We start from the raw sequence: 23,169 nt of genomic DNA, 5'->3' as shown, positions 1-23,169 counted from the left end.
TCGCCAAACTCTTAGATTTTACTTCCTTTTCCTTTGTGGAAATTTTCTTTCCTCTATACCCACTCCCTCTCATTCCTATGTTGCAAAATAAGGTACAGCTCTGACCTAGACAGATATGATCTATATGATCTGGAGTCACTCAGGTAAAACTTGGGGTAACTGCAGCTTTCAAGTCTTACCTATAGAAAGCCTTTTCACGATGCTGTCAGTTCTATCAGTGCTGTTTTACTGCTCTTAATGCATGCAGCACTGTTAGCGTAAGTAATCCATGTAATACCCAAACTGCAGAATTAAGGCAAATAAGCAGATTTTCATTATCAAAATCTTCCAAGAGGAATCTACACACCTCTCACCAGAAATAAGAAATATTTCAGTGTATTTTGATGATGTACTATACAAACCATATCTTCCGCACTTGTGGATTGTGTAAACATCTCAAATAAAAACTGAAATCAAAGAGACAAAATATGTTTATCAATAATAACACAATAAAGACAATAAAAAAGTTTAGTCAGGAAGATTTATTGATTTACATCTTGATCAGTAATCTATGTGGGGGCTGTGCATTTCCAGGGATTATGGATTTCAGAAGACAGCACATACTTACCTGTTTCAGCCTACCAGTCCTAATATTTGCAGAGGTATTTTATCGAGTGCAGGACAAAGAAAAAAAAAAAGAAAAAAAAAAACACTATTATTGACTCCATTAAAACTAAAGCTAAAAAAAGTTAAAATAAATGAAAAAAAAAGTTGTTTCTTTTTCGTAATATCATAGAAAAATTCAGATTAGGACGAACCCTATTGAGGTCATGTGGCCCAAGGTGCAGGTCCAGCAGGGCCAACTTTGAAGTTAGATTAGGTTGCATGAAGCCCTGAGAGAACAAAGATCACTGGACATTCTCTCCCAAGATCATATACTGAGTGGTACTCAAGCTATCTGTTATCACCGGAACAGGTAACTCTTGACATGGGTGAGATTTCACCTACTCATCTTGGCACTCAGAATTAGCCAGATATGTCCAACTGGACTGCTGAAGAAGGTGAATGTAGCCCATCAGAAGATTCAGCTTCTCCTCTGTGGAAAGGAGGAACATGAAGAGAGGAATCTTCCTGCAAAGATCAACACAAAAAAAGACATCCCTCAAGTGGATCAGTGCCATAGTTTTTATTGATTGCAAGTAGTTATTCTGACACAGAGGTTACAGGCATCCAGTTTAAATACAGGATTTTCTGTGTGAGGCTGAAAGCTGTGATGTCGCTTGATTTAGGTTTAAAAATAAGTCAGTGAAGCATTTATTTGAAACATGTTTCTTACTGAGCCAGTAAATCAACTTTGTGTTCAATCAACTCTTGTAACTTACACAATAAACAACTTGCTGCACAGCAAAGCATTCAGAGCAGGAAAACGTGTCATAGCAACAGGGCAGGAAAAAGTAGGTAGGAGGAGATGCTCTTTATGCCCGTAATCCCAGCATAAGAGATAGGAAGACAAAGGCTATTAACAATACCACCTGAGAAAGTTTTCCAGATCTCAAGCATAAAGACATTTATATCCACAATATGAGAATGCACCTGTGCTATTTCCTGAAGAATAAAATCCCTCCATTCATAATTTCTATGTTCACACAACAATTGCTTGATAAAAAAAGCAAGCAGGAGAATCCCTACTTGATTTAATGATAAAAGGCTGCTCTCCCACAGGCAACGCTGTCTCAGAACTTTTATGGTAGTGTTATACTTAGAAATGTCAACAGAGGTGTAGGAAGCAATTTTGCATATTTCAGGTACAAAGATGTTTCACAAAAGACATCCTTATCCTTTAACTGAAATACAGCTGTAGCCTGTGACCATTATTTTTACCAATTATAACAAAAACACTGCCACTATTCTAGTAAGAATCCATGGTTAAAAACATTTTGTCTAATAGATCTCTTGCAGGTGAGCTGTTCATAGGTATCCTTAAGTGATCTCCTACTACCAGGAGTAAATGAAAGACTTCTGCAATCCAACGAGGCAAGGCACCTCCAGGATTGAAACCTCCACGTGGTCTGTTGGAAGTAAAAATAAACAAGTTAATATTGTAGTTGAAAAGAAAGCTGAATGCCATCTGAAGATTTGTGGGAAGGTCTTCTGGCTGTGAACTTGAGGTTCAATAAATAGACTACCGTCGTTCTGATACCATTGTCTGTTATGGGTAAATTGAAGTAAACAATCTGAATAGCAGGGCTTATTTACACACCAACACGAGTTTTTATTCTAGTTTTCACTCACCACCATTCAAAGCAGCTTACGTGCAGAAGCACAATACATCAGCCACCTAATTGATGTTTCTCATGTCTCTTAATTGAAGAATTCAGGACATAAGTTTTAGTCCAGATGTTACTGAAATTTATGACACTGTCAGCAGTAGCCAGACAATAGGCTTGTTGTGTTTAAGAGCTCAAAAGTTGTTTGACACAGATATGTCAAATGTGTGTGGGGAGTGTAAATCGGCTGACCATTCACAACTTGATTGTGTTAAAGTTGTATTCACAACTTTAGCGCTTGGTTTTTCCCCACAACTGAGGAAAAGATCACATTGCTTGAAGGTTTCAACACTGCTTGTTGGCCGACTGGTGCTGTGCCACTTTCTCTTCCTGTGCTCAAGAAGCTGTCCAAAGTTGTTCTGTGGGAAAAAAAAAAAAAAAAAAAAAAAAAAGAGCTCATGAACAAGCAACATAGCACCAAGTCATACCTGTATCTTACCCTGCCTCAGTGCATAGGTGGATGCAGGAGTGAATTACAGAAGTCCAATGCAACACCAGTGCTGACATCTCTTGAAAATGGCAGCAGATAATAACTAAGTTTTATTTAAAACATACTCTGTGGATCCCATTTGTCCACTCATTTTGCAAGTCTCTTCCTTCCACATCTAAGGACCAAGGCTAATTTTGCCCATCAGCACAGTACAAAACCAGTCAGCAGAGGTTCGAGGGTTCAAGGGAGCATGGTGAGACTCCTAGAATATTAACAGGAGTAGATATTAACAGGAGTAGACTAACAAGGATAAAAATGGGACAGAACAAGTGGGAAGAATAAAGCAAAGTCATCTGGACAGGAAGAGGCAAAAGGCTAGCAGAATGAGTTCCATAACTAATGCTATTGCTATTATCTCACCTGCACTAAAATCTGTGCGTCTGCAGAGATAAATCTGTGTGTCTGTTGATCCCCCTATCAGCCATGCTGCACTCGCTAACTGACCTGAACAGAAGAACGCATGCTTATAGGTTAGCCTTCTGTCCCCTTCCCCCCCACACACCTTATTCTCCATTGGATTCTGTGACCACATATTGCAGACTTCTCTGGTTCTGAATCATTAGCCCCTCATTACTATCATTAGTATCATTTAAATACAGTTCAGTTACCTTTTCTTGGAGTTCAGAGTTACGTGGAGTCCCTTCCAAAGACTCGATTTCTGAAATTCTGAAGTTGAATCAGTTACTGAAATTCAGAGGGTTAATAAAAAACAAAAGACGAGATGTATCCAATCTTTGAAGTGGCTAAAAACTTAAAAACTGGACAAAGGTTTTGAAAGGAATTTAGAAATTACAGGAAGGAATTAAAAATTACATGGAAAGTTAATGTATTTCAAGGGATCAGTTAGTCAATCTCCTCTTTTAAGAACATGGTTGGGGACTACCTCCAGCTCCTTTGAATTCTCATATTATCAGGGGACCAAATCCACAACCATGAAACCAACAGCCATATTCATTGCTCGCTTTATGAATACAAAGTACAGTAAGCAAAGGGTGTCCATCTGCCTTCCAAGCTCATTCTGAAGATGTTTGGCATTAACACTGAAGCTGATGTTCAACGCACCTGTCAAACAATGGGATAAGGTCAAATATTACTTCATCCATTATATTTCTCATAAAAATGTACAGAAAAGTGACTGGTCTCCAAAGTTTATTAAAAATCAAAGAATAGAAAACTTTACATAAAAATATGTCAATTTTAGCTTCCACATAGTTGTCCACACAAAAAATTTAAACATGATTTTTTTAAACCTGTAGCACATAACCACAGTGATAGCCAGGCCAATTTATTTGGTTCACCATGACTGAAGTGTTACATGATACCACTTTTCAAATGAATTTCGCTTTAAAATGGACGCTAGTATAAGACACCAACTAAAGCCTTTGAAGGCTCTTTAATGTAGTTATGCTCAATATTGCTAGTGTGTGAAGACTAAGCAGTACAGGCTCATGTAACAGCCCTTAGATATTATTTATGAATCAGCTCACAATTTTTATTTTTATTTAAAATTGTGATGAATCTGAGCATTAAGACAAACTTTTTGCAAACAGATATGCACTACTCTACTTTGGAATGTTGCCCTCTCTCCCCTCAAAGACCTGTTTTGTTCAACAGATTCAGTAATAACACGAACTACTTCTGCTTCAAAGGCATACAGCGTATTAAAAAGCTTCATGCTTGCCACCTCATTTTAATAGTCAGATATCAGTTTTAAAACCACCTGTATCTGTACACAGTATAGATGTCCTGTTAACAGGATTCTTCAGCTTTCTCTGCTAATGGATTTATAGAACTGATCTGTAGTTTTCTGTATAGTTTAAGAACTTTCATTAAAAAAATGGGAAGTCAGAGGGCATGAGATGTGACCTACTCCCAGGACAACTGTGGTGCTTTAAAAACTCAGGGTTAGGCAGGATGTACATTTTTTCAAAAAGTTAAAGACAGTGTTTGTCATGGCAATACACACTTGCATAGTATACCTGTATGCATCTGTAAATTAAGTGCCAGCCACTCATACTGTGTACAACACTGGGCTGTGCTCTCCTGCAATACATTAAAAGATACTTCTCATAACGCTTAGAGCAGCTGAAGTACTTTTTATATATTTGCTCTTAACAGAACTAATGCATACTGCTATACAGATTCCTTAATGGAATCAACATATTTCCTTTCTCCACATTCCTTAAGCCGGGTACCTCTGTTTAATAACGTTGTTTGAACCCAAACATTAACAGGTTACATTACTAAAATGCATCAAAGCGTGTAGTTCACAGCTTTTTAATTTCACATCAGGACTTGAACCAACCTTCCCCCCCTTCCCCAAAAGTTTTCTTTCTGGTACTAAGAACGCTGGATTTGTTGTCTAGTAAAAGGAATAAAATTAAAACTCATTGGTCAGAGCAAGACAACTGATAGAGGCCAGACAATGAGCTAAAAAACATAGGGTCGAAATGCTTTGGAGCGTAATACCTTCTTAAAACCATAAGCCAAATCGCACTTTCATTGTGAATCGAGAAGCCTCAAATATTACCAAATGTCATGTTTGTAACACTGCTCAGACAACCTGCCAAAACTATGAACCCAACTTAGATAATGCAACCTGGGAAAGGATCTGTAAATTAAAAAACCTCTTCCCCTTAAATATAACTTATGTGACAATATGAAATTAAATTAAAAATTCCAAGTTATTGCACAAATTATACCTCCAATATTTACAGAGCAAAAAATTCTGAACTTTGAAACAAACAGGAGAGCAGCAAATTTATTTTTATGAATTCCCAACTTGATTTGCTGCAAAGAAAAAAAATCCAAGGGGCTGAAGTTTCCTTCACTTCCAAAATAAAAGAAAACAGAACCCACAAAGGAACAGATGTAGCCACAGCAAAAAAAGCCACAGCATTTGTAGATGTCCTTGCAGTTCCATTGTCAGAGCTGCTTCGGCACTGTATGAACCATTGTGGGAAGGCAGAAAAACAAACTTCCACATTTAATAAGGCTTCACAGATAAGCACAACTACTTCTTGAAGATGGACTGAACCACCACACAAAGAAACATGCAAAGAAGTCAGCTGCAGATATTTGGCAACACCAATAAAACGATGTGCTGGACGCTGGTCTCCATCCCCCAAGTCGAGTGGCACTCGCTCAGTTTGTCTGAACAGGGAAGGTCATTTTGGCATCTGCCATTATCTGCTCAGACTAATAGGCAAACTGTCTCTGTGTTTTTTTCTTCTCCATATATTACGATTGTATTGGTGGTGTCCTCTGTTACCAACTGGTTGCCTCATGCCTCCATTGCTGACTGGGCTGTAGCTGTTGCCTTGATTATGAGTTCCTTTCATAGAAAACTTCATTCCACTGTGCTGCTAAAAAAAAAAAGATTCACTCAGTTTAGACATATAAACAAACAAAACAAACACATATCAGTAGTAGTTCCTCAACATACATCAGTTATTCCCACTGAATGTTGCTTGACACAACTGATCTTTCCACGTTTGTCTATTTTTAGCTACTCAAGTCCAACGGCACTAACAGTTTAAGTGTTTTCTAAAGTAAATGTCCTGCAAATGAAGATGTATATTTAAAAGCATCCTTAGAAGTATTTTATCTCAGTATTAAATATGCTTACTATGCATCACCCTTATAAAAACAAAAGGTCTTCCATATTAAACACTAACTGTAACAGTCATGTCTATTTTAAAGATCCTTAGCAAGAGCATGACCAAGTGAAATATCCAATAAGACTTTCAGGAACATTATCATTAAGGAACGCAGGAGCATGATCACATGAGCTGATGCAGACAAAGGACAAGCTCATTCTGCCAGTAATCTTACTGAGCTACAGGTAAATTAGCTATAGCTTGTAAACATCTGGACCTATTCTGATAAATCTTACCAGTCTGATCCATACACTACACCCAGACCAAGGCAAAACAATGATCCTCAGTATAGCATGACACTTTTTCTTTGGGAGAACGTGGGAAATTGGGAGAAAACTAACTTGGAACAACAACTGCTGAAAATGTTTAATAGCATACATCTACCAAACCATAAGGTACTACAGTTGTCCCTGTCACTTAGCACCACAGTAAGTTGTGTTAGTATTTGTGTACTTAAGATAGGTACAAGAGTTTTGAAAGATGAAATTGAAACAGACTTTCCAAACACTTGCAACTTCAATGCAAGCAACTTTTTCTGATGCCTGAAGGAAATAAAGACAATTGACTACTTTTAACAAAAGCTAATACACCATTTTGTCTACCTGAAGTGGTTTAACAGGGACACCTCAAAGCTAACATGAGGGAACTGCTCAAAATACTAAGTATACTTTATTAACTCACATTTCCATACTAGTCTGGAGTAGACAGAGAAATTATGAAAACAACAAACCATCATTAAAACTATTTAAGGGATAGTGCCATGCACAGCTTTTTACTGTAAAAGCATAGCCAGATGAGACACTGAGCATCCAGAAAAAAAAGCCAGTGAAGACTAGTATTGAGAAATAACTGCAGTTAACTGCGGGGCAATAAAAATAACTAACCTTTTTTCATTTGTAGGAAGTGCCCTGTGGTGACCTACCTTATCAGCCTCCAATATGCAACTTCTAAAACTCCCAAGACAGACATGCTAAGTGCTTTCCTCAGGCTAGCAACGGTAAAATAATCAAGGATGAAAAGGAAAAGAGATTAAAGAGGAGAATCCTTCATTCTCAGGAGGCAAAATTACTCCAAACTTATTTATTGAAGTATGTTGCCAAAATACCTACCAAAAGCTATTTATCAAAGTCAGCAAAAAGAGACTAAAAAAAATATTTTATTTTTGGCAAGTGGTCCTTCAAGCTAACACCATTTTTCACATTCTTGTGCAGCAAAATTTTCTAATTCAATGTGTACATCTATCAATTATATAAGCAGACTGTCAAGCACCTACAAATAAGTATCAAGTAATTCACCATGATTAAATGAGGCCAAATACTAAAAATGATCCTACTACAGTCAAAACACTAAGAACAGCCAGTACTCATCAGTTATTCTTGACTATATGATGAAAAAGAGACATAACTTTAGTTTTGCTATTGTAAAACCAGTATAAAACTGAGTAAAGCAGATACAGAACCTAAGCAAGCCTATCATCTTCAGCTGGAAATGAACAAACTGGCAACTTAATCCTCAATTTGAGTGTTCAGCAAAAAAAAATTACTGGGGTGTCTTGGCAGACAATGCTTCACTCAAATCACTTCAGCCAACTACCACTGCAAATACGATGGTTAATCCCTACCTGCCTGTATCCTAAAAAGAAGTTATATCCTTGGTTTGTTCAAGAGGTAATCAGATTTCCAAATAATTGCTACTAAGCTAGCCAGAAAGCCATCTCTAGCTTTTCATAGAACACTTTGAACGTCTTCTTAAGAGCAGAATCTCAGTGTTTAATGGCTCCATCAGTTGGTGCTTAAGAAAGAGACATAAGAGGTCCCTGAGCCAACTGAGTACAAAGGTGATAAATTTATACCTAGTAGGTCTCAACTAGCTATTGTTCTTTTTTTTTTTCCTCATTTGCAGAAGTATAATGTGCATCGTCTTTAATTTGAACATATTAGCTAATGATCTTTCAGCTCCTGAAGTAATTCATTTCTTGTCATTCTATTTCTTTTCCATGCTGCTGATGATTAGAGAGATCTTGACCATGTACCTCCTCATTCTCTTCACCAGGCTGAATCATTTGTTTTGTAGAGAACCTATTCCATATTTGATCACCCTTGACATCCCTTCCCTATTCTCCCTTTTGTATTATAGCTTTCTTCCAGTGTGAGAGGCAAAGTTGTACTCATTATTCATAATGTGGGGATGCACATGAATTTTGCTGTGATGTTTTCATTCCCATTCTTTATTCCTAACAATGCCTAAAATCTCGTTTGACACTCAATTCTCAGTAGGAAATCATGAAAGCATTATCAAAGCAGTTTTCTGCAAAAATGACAAGATCTCATCTTTGCAACAAACTATCAGCCCAGGGCATACCACCCTTTACAAAGAGTTAAAACATTTCTCTCTCTTTCCTGATGGACCCCTTTGAAAGGGGTTAACTCTTCTTGGTTGGCCCTGCAGGAGCTTAACTCCACCTGCAAGCTTTGCCACACATTATTCATTGCCTATTAGATGTTAGACAACGTAAGACCCAACACAAACAATGAACTCCATTTACTATGAAAACCTAATCTTATTTAGATTATAAAATATAAGACATAAAAGATAAGATAAACGTATCTAACTAGTTAATTGTTTACAAGAGGACATGCTTCTTTAAGAACTCCAGAATCTTTGGTAAAGGAAGTTTAATGTCTTGTGGAAATTCCAAGAGACTGTCTAATCTTATCCACACATTTCTTGATATCCACATGATTAAGACTCCCATAATCACTGAGACATGGCATGTCTCATCACATGATAGCTAGAAAGAGATCCAGTAACCAAAACAATAGCCCTGTATCCATCTGACAGACAAATCTTTACATGTCTTTAGTTTAGATGTTTTCAGTTCTTTAGATCTATTTCCCTTGACAGAACATATGACCACTGATTCAACAACTGATAGATTTTGTTTGTTTTTGACAAGCATGCTCTGAACTTGATCTTCTACAAATAAAAGCTGCTAGATGTAGAGGAAAACTTAAGAAACTTGAGTCTAAAACAAGCTGGAGAAAAACCTGTAACAAGTTAAAAAAAAAAAAAAAGTTTTCCAGATGTTTTGACAGAAATTTAAGATAAGTGTGTTCCTGGCCTTTACTCCAAAGGACAGAAAACCAGGGGAAATTGAAAAGCCAGGTAATTATTTGCTAAAGAAACTACACTTTTCATCTTAAATACCGGCAAATTTACTACATGAAACTGATGACAGTCAAAGACTCGGTATTCAGTCAGAATTTCTAGCCAGAGGTCACCTACACTTCAAAAACACAAACTACATAATTAACAAAGCTGCAGTCTGAACAGTTTCTAAACCTTCTCTTTTTGCCTGTTATCTCTAAAATAAGGAGAAAAGGGAGAGAAAGCAATGGAAATGATGTATCAATACTCTTAACTTCAGAAGAAATGACATTATACATACAGCACTGAATTTGTAAATAAGAGAAAGTTTAGAAAATAGGAAAATAAGTTCAGAAAACCTATTACAATTACATTGTTAATGCTATGAGATTAATGGCCATAATTGAATCCAGTCTGCAGCCGATAGGAATTGTGATCATTCAACTTGCGTATTTCAAAACCGTTTAACATAAAATATTAGTGTGGTATGCCACAGAATTTTAATGCACCCTTAACATTTTAAGTATTCCCTTAAATACGTAACTATACATCCTCAAAATGTTTCAAAGTTCTTTTCAATTTCTCACAGTGTTTCCAAACTTTATTTCAGGCCTATAGCAAAACCCACAACCCTTATTTTGAGGATTTACATCCACTTTACCATAGCATCTGGAAATACGCGCTAAAAAGCATTCTGATAAAATGTAACAGATGAAATTTAACTCTTATTCTTTATAGAAAACACTGTTTTGCAGAGAAACAATCTAACCGATATTTTAACCATTAAAACCCTACTGGATAAACCAAGTACTAGGCACTGGTTCATTGACCTCATTACTTTTAAACTAAAAAGGTCATACAACGAGCATACTTGTACCAGCTCTTTGAGCATACTCTCCATCTATTAAGATTTATGTGGTTTATATTTTTTCAGCTGAAATACAGCAAAAAAAATCTAAACAACTTGTGTGAGAATTGTCATCTGTGGAAATAAGGGTCAAAGCACTCAAATATCAGAGATGCTTCCCCTCCTTCTTGACACCCCCCCCCCCCCCCCCCCCCGTTGTTTGGGCCTCCTGGCCAATTTCATCTACATCTGACAAGATCATGAGTCCTGGACAAATTTTTACAAAGCAAGCAAAATCTCATTTCTGTTCCTATTAAAGAAAACAGCATTTATGCAACCAGTTCAGAGCAACAGAAAAAAACTGACATGGAGACTAGAAAGAAGCTCAAACAATAAAAGTTTCATTCTCTCTTATCTCCTAACACCAGAGAACCAAAAGACTCAAAGCCACAAGGGAACAATTTATATCAGACCTTCATACTTTATCCTACTTTGTGCATTTGCTCTGCCAGTAGCCTGTAAAAACAAAGGGAAGCTTTTGGTTCTCCTTCCCTTTTAACTTGTTAGGCAACTAATACTCTGGGTAGGTCAAAGATAACCTGGTATTTGAGAGATCAGAAGGCATATTTCCCTGAGTGACTGAGTAAGAGAGTACAGAGTGAAGTTGAATCTGACACACAAAATACAAATACTCTTTGATCTTTTCATGTCAAGTTTCAAAAATTGGAGATGAATCAAAACAAAACTACCAGAAGACAGAATTCATACTCCAAGTTTGATACTATTGTGAGATGGCCTGTGTGTTTTTACTTGAATACTTATCGTTAAGTATTCTTTGTCCCAAGTAAAAGCTGAGAAATCTCACGAAGATTTGTCTTTAAGGTCTAAAATTGCCAGTATTAAGCTAGAAAATCTATTTCAGTGAAAAGGCCCAAAGCACTCTCCAAATGATGAGTTCGTGACAATATGGCAAATAGGAAAAGTAGAGGAAACTTATATGCAGTGATTACAGTGACATTGGAAGGGAAAGGCGTGCTAGGCAAACAAAAACCAGGTAATAATTCTACGTCATCTTACGGATTCTTTTGGTGGTTGTTTTGTCTGTCTAAATTTATGGAGAACTCCTGTTCCTAGAAACTGGTATTTACCCTGTGTCAAGCACTTGGGAAGCAGCTGCCACTACAGTGGTGAGACTTTCGGTCATATAAGCATGGAGGTTGGAAAGAACCTCTGGAGACCATATAATCCAACTTCTGCTGTAAGCAACAGTCTTACAGTAGGTCATCCAGGATCCAGTTGCCTAATCCAGTTTCCATACATGGAAGGATACGACCACATAAGGACTACCCATGTAAATACATGACAGTCTCAGTTAAAATATTTTGAATACTAGTTTCAGTTGAACTGCCTCTGAAACTATCATAATTGCCCAACAACGTAACCCCATCAACAATTGTTCTAGGTAGGAGCAAGCTCTGAAGCAAAGTATTTTAGTCAGTGAAGTGCCTGTAATGCTATTAGTGCTCTTTTACATTGCTTTATATGGCCAGACAAAATATATATATATGCACACATTCTTGTAGAAGTAATTTAGATTGTGGTATTTTAGCACCAGCATTAAGATTCCATTTCCTAGTTGTTCTCTGTCCTCCACAAATGCTAGCTCAATGCTAGAATAAATAGTGCCCTTGGACAGAACAGACACACTGGAAGCCATTGCAGCAGAAGGACTGGTGTTCACTACTTTTAGATTTTTTTTTTTTTATTATTTTTTAAGATACATGTACTTTTGAATCAGAAGACCACTCTTTGGGGGGAAAAATTAAACTTGAAAAGTTAAAAAGTTCTGAACAACTACGTTTCTTCCGTCTTCATTAGTGACTTTTCAAGTGACCAGCAGCAATCCAAGAAGAACGAACTGAACAGAGCTTGTGAAGTCACCAATTTTTCTCCCCTCCATTTACCTGGTCATGCACACCAATACCTTATCTTTCGCTGATCCCAGTGGACAGCTAGTTAAGATGAGACTATTAAAAGTGATATACTAGTATACAGGATGTTACTGCCTCTCCAGTAACATCAACTGCCAAGAGGAAAGCTATCAATCTAATGGAGTTCTATCATGCTCCAGAGAGTTGCAGATGAAAAGCATGCATTTATAATATTCTGTGTAGAATGATTTCAGTTCCCACTTCTGACTGGGCTGGTCACAAACTTTATCTAAAAATAATGTTTCTCCTACATAATACAGCTTCCACTAAATTGAGTGCAGAAAAAAAAAAAGCCATCATCCCATCACTGTAGATAGTGAGAAAATCCTGATTTAGCATGAATCCAAAGGGCACATCCTTGTCAAGCAAAAGTCACAGAAAGTTTCCCAGTTTTAGACATGTACAAATTGTACATAATAGTAAAGGACAGCCAAGTAACAGAAAGCCAAATAAAATGCTGTAAAACAGTTGTTTTCCAAGATTCCAAATTGCAACTACAGTCCAAAATTCATTCAACACATTGCCTCTTCATAACCAAGTCAACTCAATGCCAATTTGTTTTGTACCAACAACTGCATGCTTAAAAACTGGATCATGTTCTGATGTAATTTTGATGAAGTTAAGCTCCAAGATACCTCTTCAGAGAAAGAGTTATTCAGGAAAGAACAAACTAGATTAAGCTTGTATCTTATGTGAAGTTTAGCATAAAACTAGAGAACTATTTTAAACTTCAGAAATTTCAGACTGTACACTCATGTGAATACTCGATTGCAGACGCTAAAATAGCAAAATATGGTTCTATTGGCTTCTCACTAATACAAAAGCAAGTCCTGTTAAAGTAAGCTGTTTCTGCCTAGGTAAGACTCAGCCATCAGAAAGGAAAGGTAAAGGGAGAAAAAGGGAGAAAAATCAGATTTATCATTCAGAAGATTAAAACAAAAGGCATGCCTTAGATACAAATGGCAGCTTGCTAGATGATTGAGGATTGCTGAGGGAATAGCTGGGGACAGCATGTGATGAACAGTTTTCAAAGACTGTGCCCCTTCTATATTAACCTGCCTGCAAGGAACCAGTGGAACACAAGCAGTATGCACTGCAGTATGACACTAACCTGGCCTACATGAAAGAAGGGGATAAAAAAGATTTCTGTAGAGTGGCTAATAGGAAAATGCTTGTGTAGCAGCTATGAAGAATATGGATACTGAACTATATAATATGCCATAACTTGATGCTATTACTGAACACTGAAAAAGCTGTTCAGGTGAAATTTCTCATTCATCTGAAGTTCCAATTTTTTCAGCACTGGGTTTAAAAAAAGGGGGGGGGAGAACCTATATAAAGTAGCAGTTGCCTTTTCTAGAAATAAAAATCAAACTCACAAGCTGAATGAAAAGTATACCCTTTAATCCCAGGCTCAAGGTATTTTGACCAGCACCACAGAGTCCAGTTAGAAGTCAGCAACTAGTGGTACATCCCAGCTGTTGATACCAGGGCCAATACTAATTAACAACTTCATTAGTGACCTCAATAATGTGACAGTAACCACTAGCAATTGGAAGGAGTGGCTGATACATAAGAGTGCTGTCATAAGAAGGGAACTTGCCAGGCTAGAGAAATGGGTTGACAGGAATCTTATGAACTGTAAGTGAAATATTAAACTCTGTCCCTGGGAAGGAATAATTTCATGCACCAGTACACCAGCTGGAAAGCAGCTTGACATAAAAAGACCAGGGATTCCCAGTAGACATGTTGAACATGAGCCAGCAACATATCCTTGCATCAAGAAAGGTCAACAGCACCCCAGGCTGCATTAAGAAGGGTACGACTGCAAGGCGGAGGGAGGTGATCCTTCCCTTCTACTCTGCACTGGTAAGGCCACACCTGGAGTGCTCTGTACAGGTCTGGGCTCCCCAGTATAACACAGATATGAACATACTGAAGTGAGTTCAGTTGAAGTCCATGAAGATAAGACACTGAAACATTTGTCATACATGGAAAGGACAAAAGAGCTGGATTATTTAGCCTCAGGAAGAGCTCAGGGCAGGAGGGATCTTACAGATGAGCCTAAACAGCTAATGAGGGGCTGTAAAGTAGATGAAGCAACACTGCTCTCAGCAAGAGTGCCCAGGAAAAAGTACAAAGGAGCAGTAGGCTTGAGCAGAAACACAGGACATACCACATAAATTTAAGATTAAACTTGTTAAAGGCAAGCATGATCAAACACTGGAACAAGTTGCCTGGAGGGGACCCAAGGAGTTGCCTGTGGAGTCCTCATCCTTGGAGATATTCAAAACCTGACTGGACAACGCCTTAAGCAACCTGCTCTTTGATCAGGAGTATTGGTCTAGATGACTTCAACGTCCCTTTCAGCCTCAACTATTCTGTTATTTCTCAAATATTTGAGAGATCTCAAAACTGAAACAGATACATCTTGTATCATGTCCCCTCCCTAGAAGTGTTTGACGCCCAGCTGGATGGGGCTTTGGGCAACCTTATCTAGCGGAAGGTGTCCCTGCCCATGGCAGATGGATTAGAACTAGATGATCTTTAAGGTCCCTTCCAATTCAAACCATTCTATGACTATGACCAAAACGTCAAGGCAGTTGTGAATCAGATCAAAAAACAAGGTTATTAAATTAAAAACGTCTTGGTCCTACCATCTCACAAACTGCAGCAGGAGGATTGAGAGATCATGCAAAGACCTGATCAAAACTCATGTCAAAAAGTAACTCATTTCCTTATCATAGACAATGTACTACCCACAGCTTGCATTAAAAGGCCATGAGGCACCTGTGACTAGTAGTTTTAATAATAAAAAATGAGAGTACTTTCCCATAGACAAAAGCACCGAGGCTGTCAGGAAAAATTGAGGACTTTTCTTATCTTTGCACTATAATGGATGTGTTAGCTACAACACCAGTTAGATAGCACACTGTATCTCTGCACATTTAAACACATTTAATATTTGGGTAGAATTCTTGGACACATGCCTACTTTTTTTTTTTTGTTCTTGCCTTAAAACATATTACAAAAAGTTACAGGTATAGACAGATCTGTTCTAGCCATTCAAAATCAAGGCCACTAACCACACCTAGACAAGTCAGAAATATTTCTTCAGACTCAAACACTAGCTTACAGATGTACCACCTATGAGAAGCTTCTGTTTTAAAAACAGGAGGTTAAACAGCCTAGAGATCTGCAAATACCCAACTAGTTTAGGCACCATGAGTCTCAAATACAACTTAAAGAGAGATGTCTAACACTCCAATCAACATTCCTAGGTGTCAGTGAGCTGTGGAAGGGCTCCAAAAATCTCAAACACAAACATTTCCCACCCAGCCTTCTTCCCGCACTTCTGACATGGCAGATAAGTTTTATGGTTACAAGAGATTTAGCACATGCTATATGAAGAATATCTTCAGAGGTTTTTAGACTGTCAGCACAGCACAAATGATCTACACTTCTGACTGGATCACTTCCTCAAGAAAAAGTTGCTCCATTTCGTTGGCTCATACCTGATTACTGGCGGCCATTATCAAGGTTCTCGTAGGCGCAGATTGGGGTTTACCACTTGGCATAGGCAATACGGGTGGTAAACTGGCCATAAGTTGAGTCGGTGCTTGCAGACTGAACTGGTAAACATTAGGAGCTGTGCAAGGTGGTGTATCAGAATCCTTTTGGCAGAGAAAAAGGGGAAAAGAAAAGCAACTTTACAGAAAGTACAGCATATACAGACTATGCATGTGAAAATGCAGCCAAATATCAACTCATGTGAATACTGTAAAGTTTAAGATTTTTTTTCAGTGGTAAAAAATAAAATACAAGCCAGCACTATGTTTATTTTACACATCTAGCAAAAGTTTAATTGAGCCTGCATCAAGGAGACAATGTCAACAGGTCTATCACAATCATAGATCAGTTCCAGTCAGCTCAAACTAAAGCCAAATAAAATCTCTTCAACCAAATTAGAATTAAAAGGTGGGAACTAAGGCTGGAGAAAAATGTATTAAGAACAGTGACACTGGTAGTGGTACGATGACTACAATTTCAGCTGTCATGACAGAACGAGTCCTCTGAACAGCGTTGAGTTGTACTTATCCGTACAGCAAATTACTCACTGTAATTGTTATAGCCTCCCATTCTACCCAGCAACAGCAAAGTTAAGGCTCCACCTACCAAGAAACAAGGAAATGGTCTGCTGGGCAAGACTAGTATGTAAGCACCAGTTACCCACTCAACTGCTAGTTAGGACTTCTATTCTCATCACTTTTCTTTCGAAGTCTGCATAACTGGGGGGGGGTAAGGACTACAAGACTGATTATGGAAAGAAATATTGTAATGGAAACTTATTACTGATTTTCTTAATCTACTTCCTGCCTGCCTGACCAACAGCAACTACACATGCTTCATACACAGAGTCATGCTGATGTTAACATTATGTGTCTGGAGCGCTCAACACCCAATAACCAAGGAGCTAAGCACAAATCTTGGAGTTTTCATATTTCAGTAGTTCCTGTAAACACCAAACTGACCGTCTCAATTCTTAAGTGACCAATTATGTCTTAAATTGAGAAACTTGAAGACTACAGCCTTTTAATACAACTCTGAACACAGACCACATAAAAATGTTTTTAAACCTTAACACAGTTGTAATAAAAAGGTACGTTTCCCTAACTTTTACTGCTGCTTTTTACTTTCTTCCCTCCTTAACTCCAAAGTATTCTGAGCTTGAAAATAATGGAAAGACTCACCTCTTAGCAAGAGACACTTGACTCATTAGCAGTTTAGGAGTTACCAAATTAAAAGACATTATTGGCTCTGATCATCAAGGATGATTAACTGATCATCAATTTGATGTTAAGTGATTACTGAAATGTTCTACTTCTGTTCCTCCAACAACTGATTGCTTGGAAGCAAGAACTCCTCACTTAAAAACCAAGCAAACATTAAATAGATGTCCATTACTAATACTTGCCCTCCTATGGCTTTACAAATGAGATTCTTCAGTTAAGAGAACAGACTGTCTAAGAAACTATTTTAAAGAACATGAACAAAAAAAATATTTTAAGGCTCTTTCCTGGGGGAAAACACAAGATCATTTAAGACATACTGATAGTTGTGAATACTAAGCAGCTGGAACAACAAATTACTAGAAAGCAAGATTTACATCCTAACTGAATTCCCACAGTAGAAACAGCCCCTAGTAGTAGTATCAGCTATTAGAACAATCACTTATTCATTGGTCCATATAAAGCTGTGCTCTTTAAAAACTTAAGCTATAGAAAGAAAGGCAGAAAGGATCTCTCTTCCAAGCTCAACTGGTGGTAAAAGCCACTGTATGACTTTGTGAAGTGCTTTGATATTTGCATCATGAATGCACTGAAAAGACAGACCATACAGGTAATAAGAATCTGGGCAGAAACTTCTTATTTAAGAGAACGGATGTTTACCATTCAATATGTTCACAGCAGGCAACTACATCCTCTCGCAGTATTCAAAAAATTTAGCTTAGTTGTACAAGCAAAGTGCCTATAAGAGCTGGCAATATTTTGCCCTCCTCCTACAGAAGATTAACCAGACTAAGATCTCTACAAAGAAGTTTATCATGTAATTAGCTAAGAATGTTTTCAGAATTAGGTACAGGGACAAAAACTTAAGATTTCTACACTGATTTATTTATTTTTTATACCTTACTTGTCAGGAAGCTAAAAAGTTTACAAAATGAGGGAAAAGAGGGATAGTTGTGTTTGATTAAGTTCTGAGAATATGCATAGTAGCCATTAATGAACAAACAGGGGGGGGGAATGGATCTTATTGTCTGTCCAAGTCAATGCATTAGCTTCTATGACGCAACCTTTGTAAAACTGACCAAGCAGCAGTTTCACTCTCTCCAAAGAGCCTCCTCTATCTTTCGCTTAGATGCCATTGGGCCCTTGGAAGAATCACAAAGAAATCTTTTAAACGGGAAATGTCCCATATGGGCAGTTTTCTGTCCAGCAAGAAGTTCTCCAGCATGGAAGTAGCAACAGATAAGAGTCACACGGTTTAACTGGGACTACATAAGCTTTGGTACAAGGCAGCTTGTGTTGCTTTCTTATAATTTTGTAACAGGTATATTCTTCTGCCTAAGTGTTGTTTCCTGAGACATATCCCATTCACCTAGACTATATTCCTATTTTAGGTCATCTTAGATAGCTAAAAGAATTACTACAGGAATCCAACAGGCCAACTTACCAGCATCAAAATCCTTGTCTAACGTAGAGCATTACCTTTCTTCCTCAAAGACTAACCTTCATGATCAAAACTGATTTTCACATTCATCACCAACAGGTGATGGGGATCAGTGGTCTTCTGGACAGAACTCTTGTGTAGTGCACAATCCCAAAGCATTACGCAAGCTCAGAAACCTAGAAATAAACACTCAACGCTTCAGATTCACTTTGGGAAGACAAGAGCTCTGACCCTTGCCAGCATATGGCTACAGAGATGACACTAAAAATATGGATGTAAAATAAAGGGATAAGCTCCCTCTATATTGCTTTTACCGAATTTTATAGGGATGAAGCTACAATGGCTGTACTTAGAGTCCAGATAAGTTCTTGATCTCCTGAATATTTCTACGAATGCCAATCAGATCCCCTCACCCTGTAAGGAAAACACCTAAAAAGATGCTTTTGGAAACACAAAATGCCAGGGAAGTCTCTGGAACTTTAGTGGGATGTTTTCATTTAAAAAAAAAAAAAAAAAAAAAAAAAAAAACCCTCTGCAAATAGATTTCATCTTTTTAAGAACACAGTATCCAGAAGGAAGATTTCTACTATTCATAGTCCTGATTAATGAGGACTCTTCAATTTACCTCACTGTTGGTAAGAAGATAAAGTATAGAAGAGTCCTGGAATTGAAGAGTCTTGGAATTGCAAATGTTACTGATGAACTCACATTTAACCACAACTTGCTCGAGTAACACAATCCCCAGCTTTCTGTCTAGACAGAACCTGAGATATGTGAAGCTTTTGGCTTACTTGCAGAATCTGAAGAATTTTCTGGTCGTCTTCAATTTAGATTGGGCTTTGAGCAGCATGATCTAGTGGAAGGTCTCCCTGCCCATGGCAGGGTAGGTAAAACTAGATGATCTTTAAGGTCATTTTCTATCCAAAGCATTCTATGACTCTAAGGAACATACTGAAGATGAAGAACTGAAGCAAACTTACAAAGCAAAAATGCAAGCTTCTTTTCCTGACAACAGGAGAGAACAATTTTGTTGTAGTACAGAATGCAGCTCCCCTTTAAATGGCCCAGGAGAATATTTACTTTCCAGAAGTCCCTTACTAATTAGGTCTTGCCATAAGACCTTATTCAAATTCTGTTTATAGCTCAAGGCTTAAGATACGAGGTAAAGTTTATAGGTACCTCCATCCATCAGCGTAATAGTTCTTCCTCTAATTTCATGTGCGTTAAATTATACTCAAAGATCATTTCCATGATTCTAAGCACATGAAAAAGTAAAGCTTTCTGCTTTGTTTCATGATACAGTCTGCCAACTCAAACTTCCCAATAGCTACTATTTTAGAAACTTCAGATTTCCAAGATTTCTTTAAAGTTGCCATGGCCAAACAAGATTTGTGTGGGGGGTTGTTTTTGTTTGTTTTTTAATTGCCCAGAGTTAGAAGTCTGTAGCTATCGTAGAAGTCAACATTCAGAAATCAAAAGCGTAACAGAAGAATGCAAGTTTCTTGCTACTGTGAGAGATTCGGGTTGTCCCCTCTACACATCTGAGAATGAACTACAGAGATCTTGGCAAAGATGTGCTTATGGCTCCCACTCTCCAACCTTCTCCCAGTAGTTAAATTTCTTTTCTTTCCCACAACATTCAGGAACTGGAAGCTATGAGAACAATTGCTAGTTCAGTAAAAATTGATCCATCTTTGAAAATAAAGGAACTGAAAGTGAGAGAATAGTTTATACTATACAGATTTTTCCACATGCTCCTCTCAATGTGCAGTTTTAACAGTACAGCTGAAGTGATTTAATAGGTAACTGCTGTCATTCTTACTTCTTTCACCTCTTCTTTTGTTGTTGCTTTCTCCATTGTATCTGCATTAGTATCTGACATTATGAGCCAATTCAGAGGTGAGCCACAGAAACAGCAATCTCCTTTTTTCTAGCTTTACCTTCTGAATCATTTCACCAGAAGGTTAGGTGAACACCAGTGGAAGAAAACAGGAGCAGCTACTGAAAGGAATCAGCCCTAGCAAGAACATCTCATTGCTGAGCCACTCTGCTAATTAAACACTACACTCCTTAGAGCAAAAAGTAACACCAGAAAAATTCAGACATTTCACATAAGTTCAGGCAACAGAAGCAAAACCTCAATGCACACTCTTTGCTTGAATGGTTTTAGCCCAGCATACTTAACTGCTTGACAAACCCACATACTTCCACTAAGGTGATTTCATGGATTTTACACCCCCATCCCATTTCTTCCGTGCCAGCTTGCGCCATTTCCCTTCTTGGTAGGTGGAGCCATAACTTTAGTAAACTGGTATAATAAAGTAGAATGGAGATTAACAAAATTTCTATGTCTACAGCAGGTCACAGTATAGTGAATTTGCATCAATGAAGTCACACCATTTCCATTTGCCAGCCTATAAACAGTACAAAGCAGCCTCCAGTAAGATGCAATCAGTCGGTTTTTCTGCCTTCAGTTATACTGCATTACAAAAGCAAAATACTTTGGTCATGCTAACAAGAGTGGAAAAAAGTGAAAGAATAAATACACAACACAAGCAAACTGAAAAATATGCATCCTCCAAAACCATTAGTGTTTGTTTTACAGACAACTAAGAAGTTAAGCTAATTAGCATCTTGAAGATTAAATACAAGCACAGTGCCCCTTTAACCTCACCACATTATCTTCTGCCAGGTCTGACTGTCAACTTACTGCTTGTTTTTATCAATATTTGCTGTATTTCAAATAAACCATCTTAAACACAATATCCCAGAAACACTTTCTTTAAAGCTTCCTTTATTGCCCCTAATACTTCCATTTCACAGGCTTTCAGTTGGTCTGTACTGTTTGGAGTACAGTAATATTTCACATTTTGCACGTTTTTCAAGCTAGGCATTAAGTTGTAAGACTTGTTAATGCAAGTTGAACATAGCATATTAAAATACAATTATTCAATTTAGGTTTTCTTCCATCCTAAATGGCTTTGGCACCTTTTTCAGGTGAGCTAATATTAGAATATGGCAAGAACACAATTAGCCCACGGCATCAAAAAGTAGTCTGAGGGTTGTTGTTTGTTTTTTGTTTTTTTTTTTTAGTTTATTAATGAAGTTATGCACTTCCCTTTCCTTACCTCGCTGAAATCACAGCAGTAAAATTCAATTTTACTTGCCAATTCACACATTCCCTCTGCACCCTGTGTTGCTTAGAGTAAATTAAATGACTTTATAATTGTGTTCAAAACTGTGTCTCCTGCAGAATTGCACAAGTTTAGTCTTACTACGTATATCCACTTGAAGTAAAGACTGTTTAAGCTACTGAGACAGAAGAACTGAAGGAGAGCACCAGACAGTATAAAACAGCACATAAGACTATGGATTAAGAAAACCAAAACAAGGCATGGGACAATATGATGAAAAGGGAAAATAAACAGGCAAGAGCAGCACTGGAAGTCTTTTTTCCTCTCTGATCTAGAAGCTAGCAGAAGCCTGCACAGCAAGAACAGGGAAAAGAGTATTTTTAAGGGATTTAGGAGGGAAGGGGGGCAGACACTGTTCAAGGTTGCTGACTGCTTTATTTGGAAACTAAAATCTTTCTTGAAAGACTGAAGATTGAGTTGCCTACTTCTTAAGAGGTCTTGCCACCATTTATTTGTTCAGGAAGGAGAAAGGACAGTAAGATAAGACACACATTCTACCACAGGATGGTCAACTACGCATACACATTTGAATGGTTGTTTCAGTTAGGGCATGAGAATATTCACAGAAGAAGGAAGATAGAATAAATACGTTTGTGCAGCTCCTGCTCTTAGATTTTTTTTAGGCCACCCCCTCCTGCCCACACATTTTTAATTGGAACTCTACAAATTTAATCCTAGCCGTTAAACAGATTTTCCAAGGCTCCAAGAAGAGCTGTCACAGTAGCTGTTTTGAAGTGTCATCAGTGTCTATCCCTCTCCTGCAGATAAGCACATACCTTACACCTGCAAAATTAATCCCTTTCAAAATGCAACATTTATCAGGACAGAATGTCATGTTTTTTCCCACCTGTCTGAAGAGTGAAAGACAACAGCTCCTGTCAATAAGCTGAAATTCACAGCCCTTGACTAATAGAAGAAAGAGGAAATGGCGATGCTTCATTAAACAAAAAAAAGCCATGAACACTGCACAGCAAGTGACTGCTCCAAAGTCAGCGTGCATCTTGTATGCATTGAGCAGAATGAGAGCAGTAATGAGTATCAGTTTTATCAGTCATTTACATACTATTCTCAGAACTGTATCTGATCAGTACTGAATACTTAATACTTGAAGACAGTGAAAAGACACGCTCCACAAAACAGTTAAGGAATTGGTTGGCGTATCCCCTGCCAGGGGCAGAACGCTGGGCAGATCAAGCAGTGACAATCTGACAGAACATTATTATAAAGCCTGAACAGCAACTGTTAAAGCTAACATTTCAGGAACAGTATGAAAGAACACACGTAAAAGCTAAAAAAAAAAAGAA

General features: G+C 37.8%; 1 protein-coding gene across 4 annotated transcripts in view; it reads right to left on the bottom strand.

Annotated features, from left to right (window-relative positions):
• Positions 1-3,928: 3,928 nt before the first annotated feature.
• Positions 3,929-23,169, bottom strand: part of TENT4A (terminal nucleotidyltransferase 4A) — a 59,839-nt gene continuing 40,598 nt past the window's right edge. Inside the window, exons 11-12 of one of the 4 annotated variants that reach the window (XM_072034950.1) lie at positions 15,956-16,114; positions 3,929-6,158 (exon numbers count right to left, since the gene is read on the bottom strand). In XM_072034950.1, coding sequence (XP_071891051.1) covers positions 5,982-6,158; positions 15,956-16,114 — 336 coding nt within the window. In that variant the 3' untranslated portion in view covers positions 3,929-5,981. Of the gene's footprint in view, positions 6,162-15,955; positions 16,115-23,169 lie in introns of all 4 variants that reach the window. The other 3 variants (XM_072034949.1, XM_072034951.1, XM_038174684.2) reach the window with 3 other exon arrangements.

The sequence above is a fragment of the Anas platyrhynchos genome, chromosome 2, assembly GCF_047663525.1.
Source record: "Anas platyrhynchos isolate ZD024472 breed Pekin duck chromosome 2, IASCAAS_PekinDuck_T2T, whole genome shotgun sequence".
Classification (NCBI taxonomy): Eukaryota; Metazoa; Chordata; class Aves; order Anseriformes; family Anatidae; genus Anas; species Anas platyrhynchos.
This window is presented reverse-complemented; position numbering and strand designations above follow the sequence as displayed.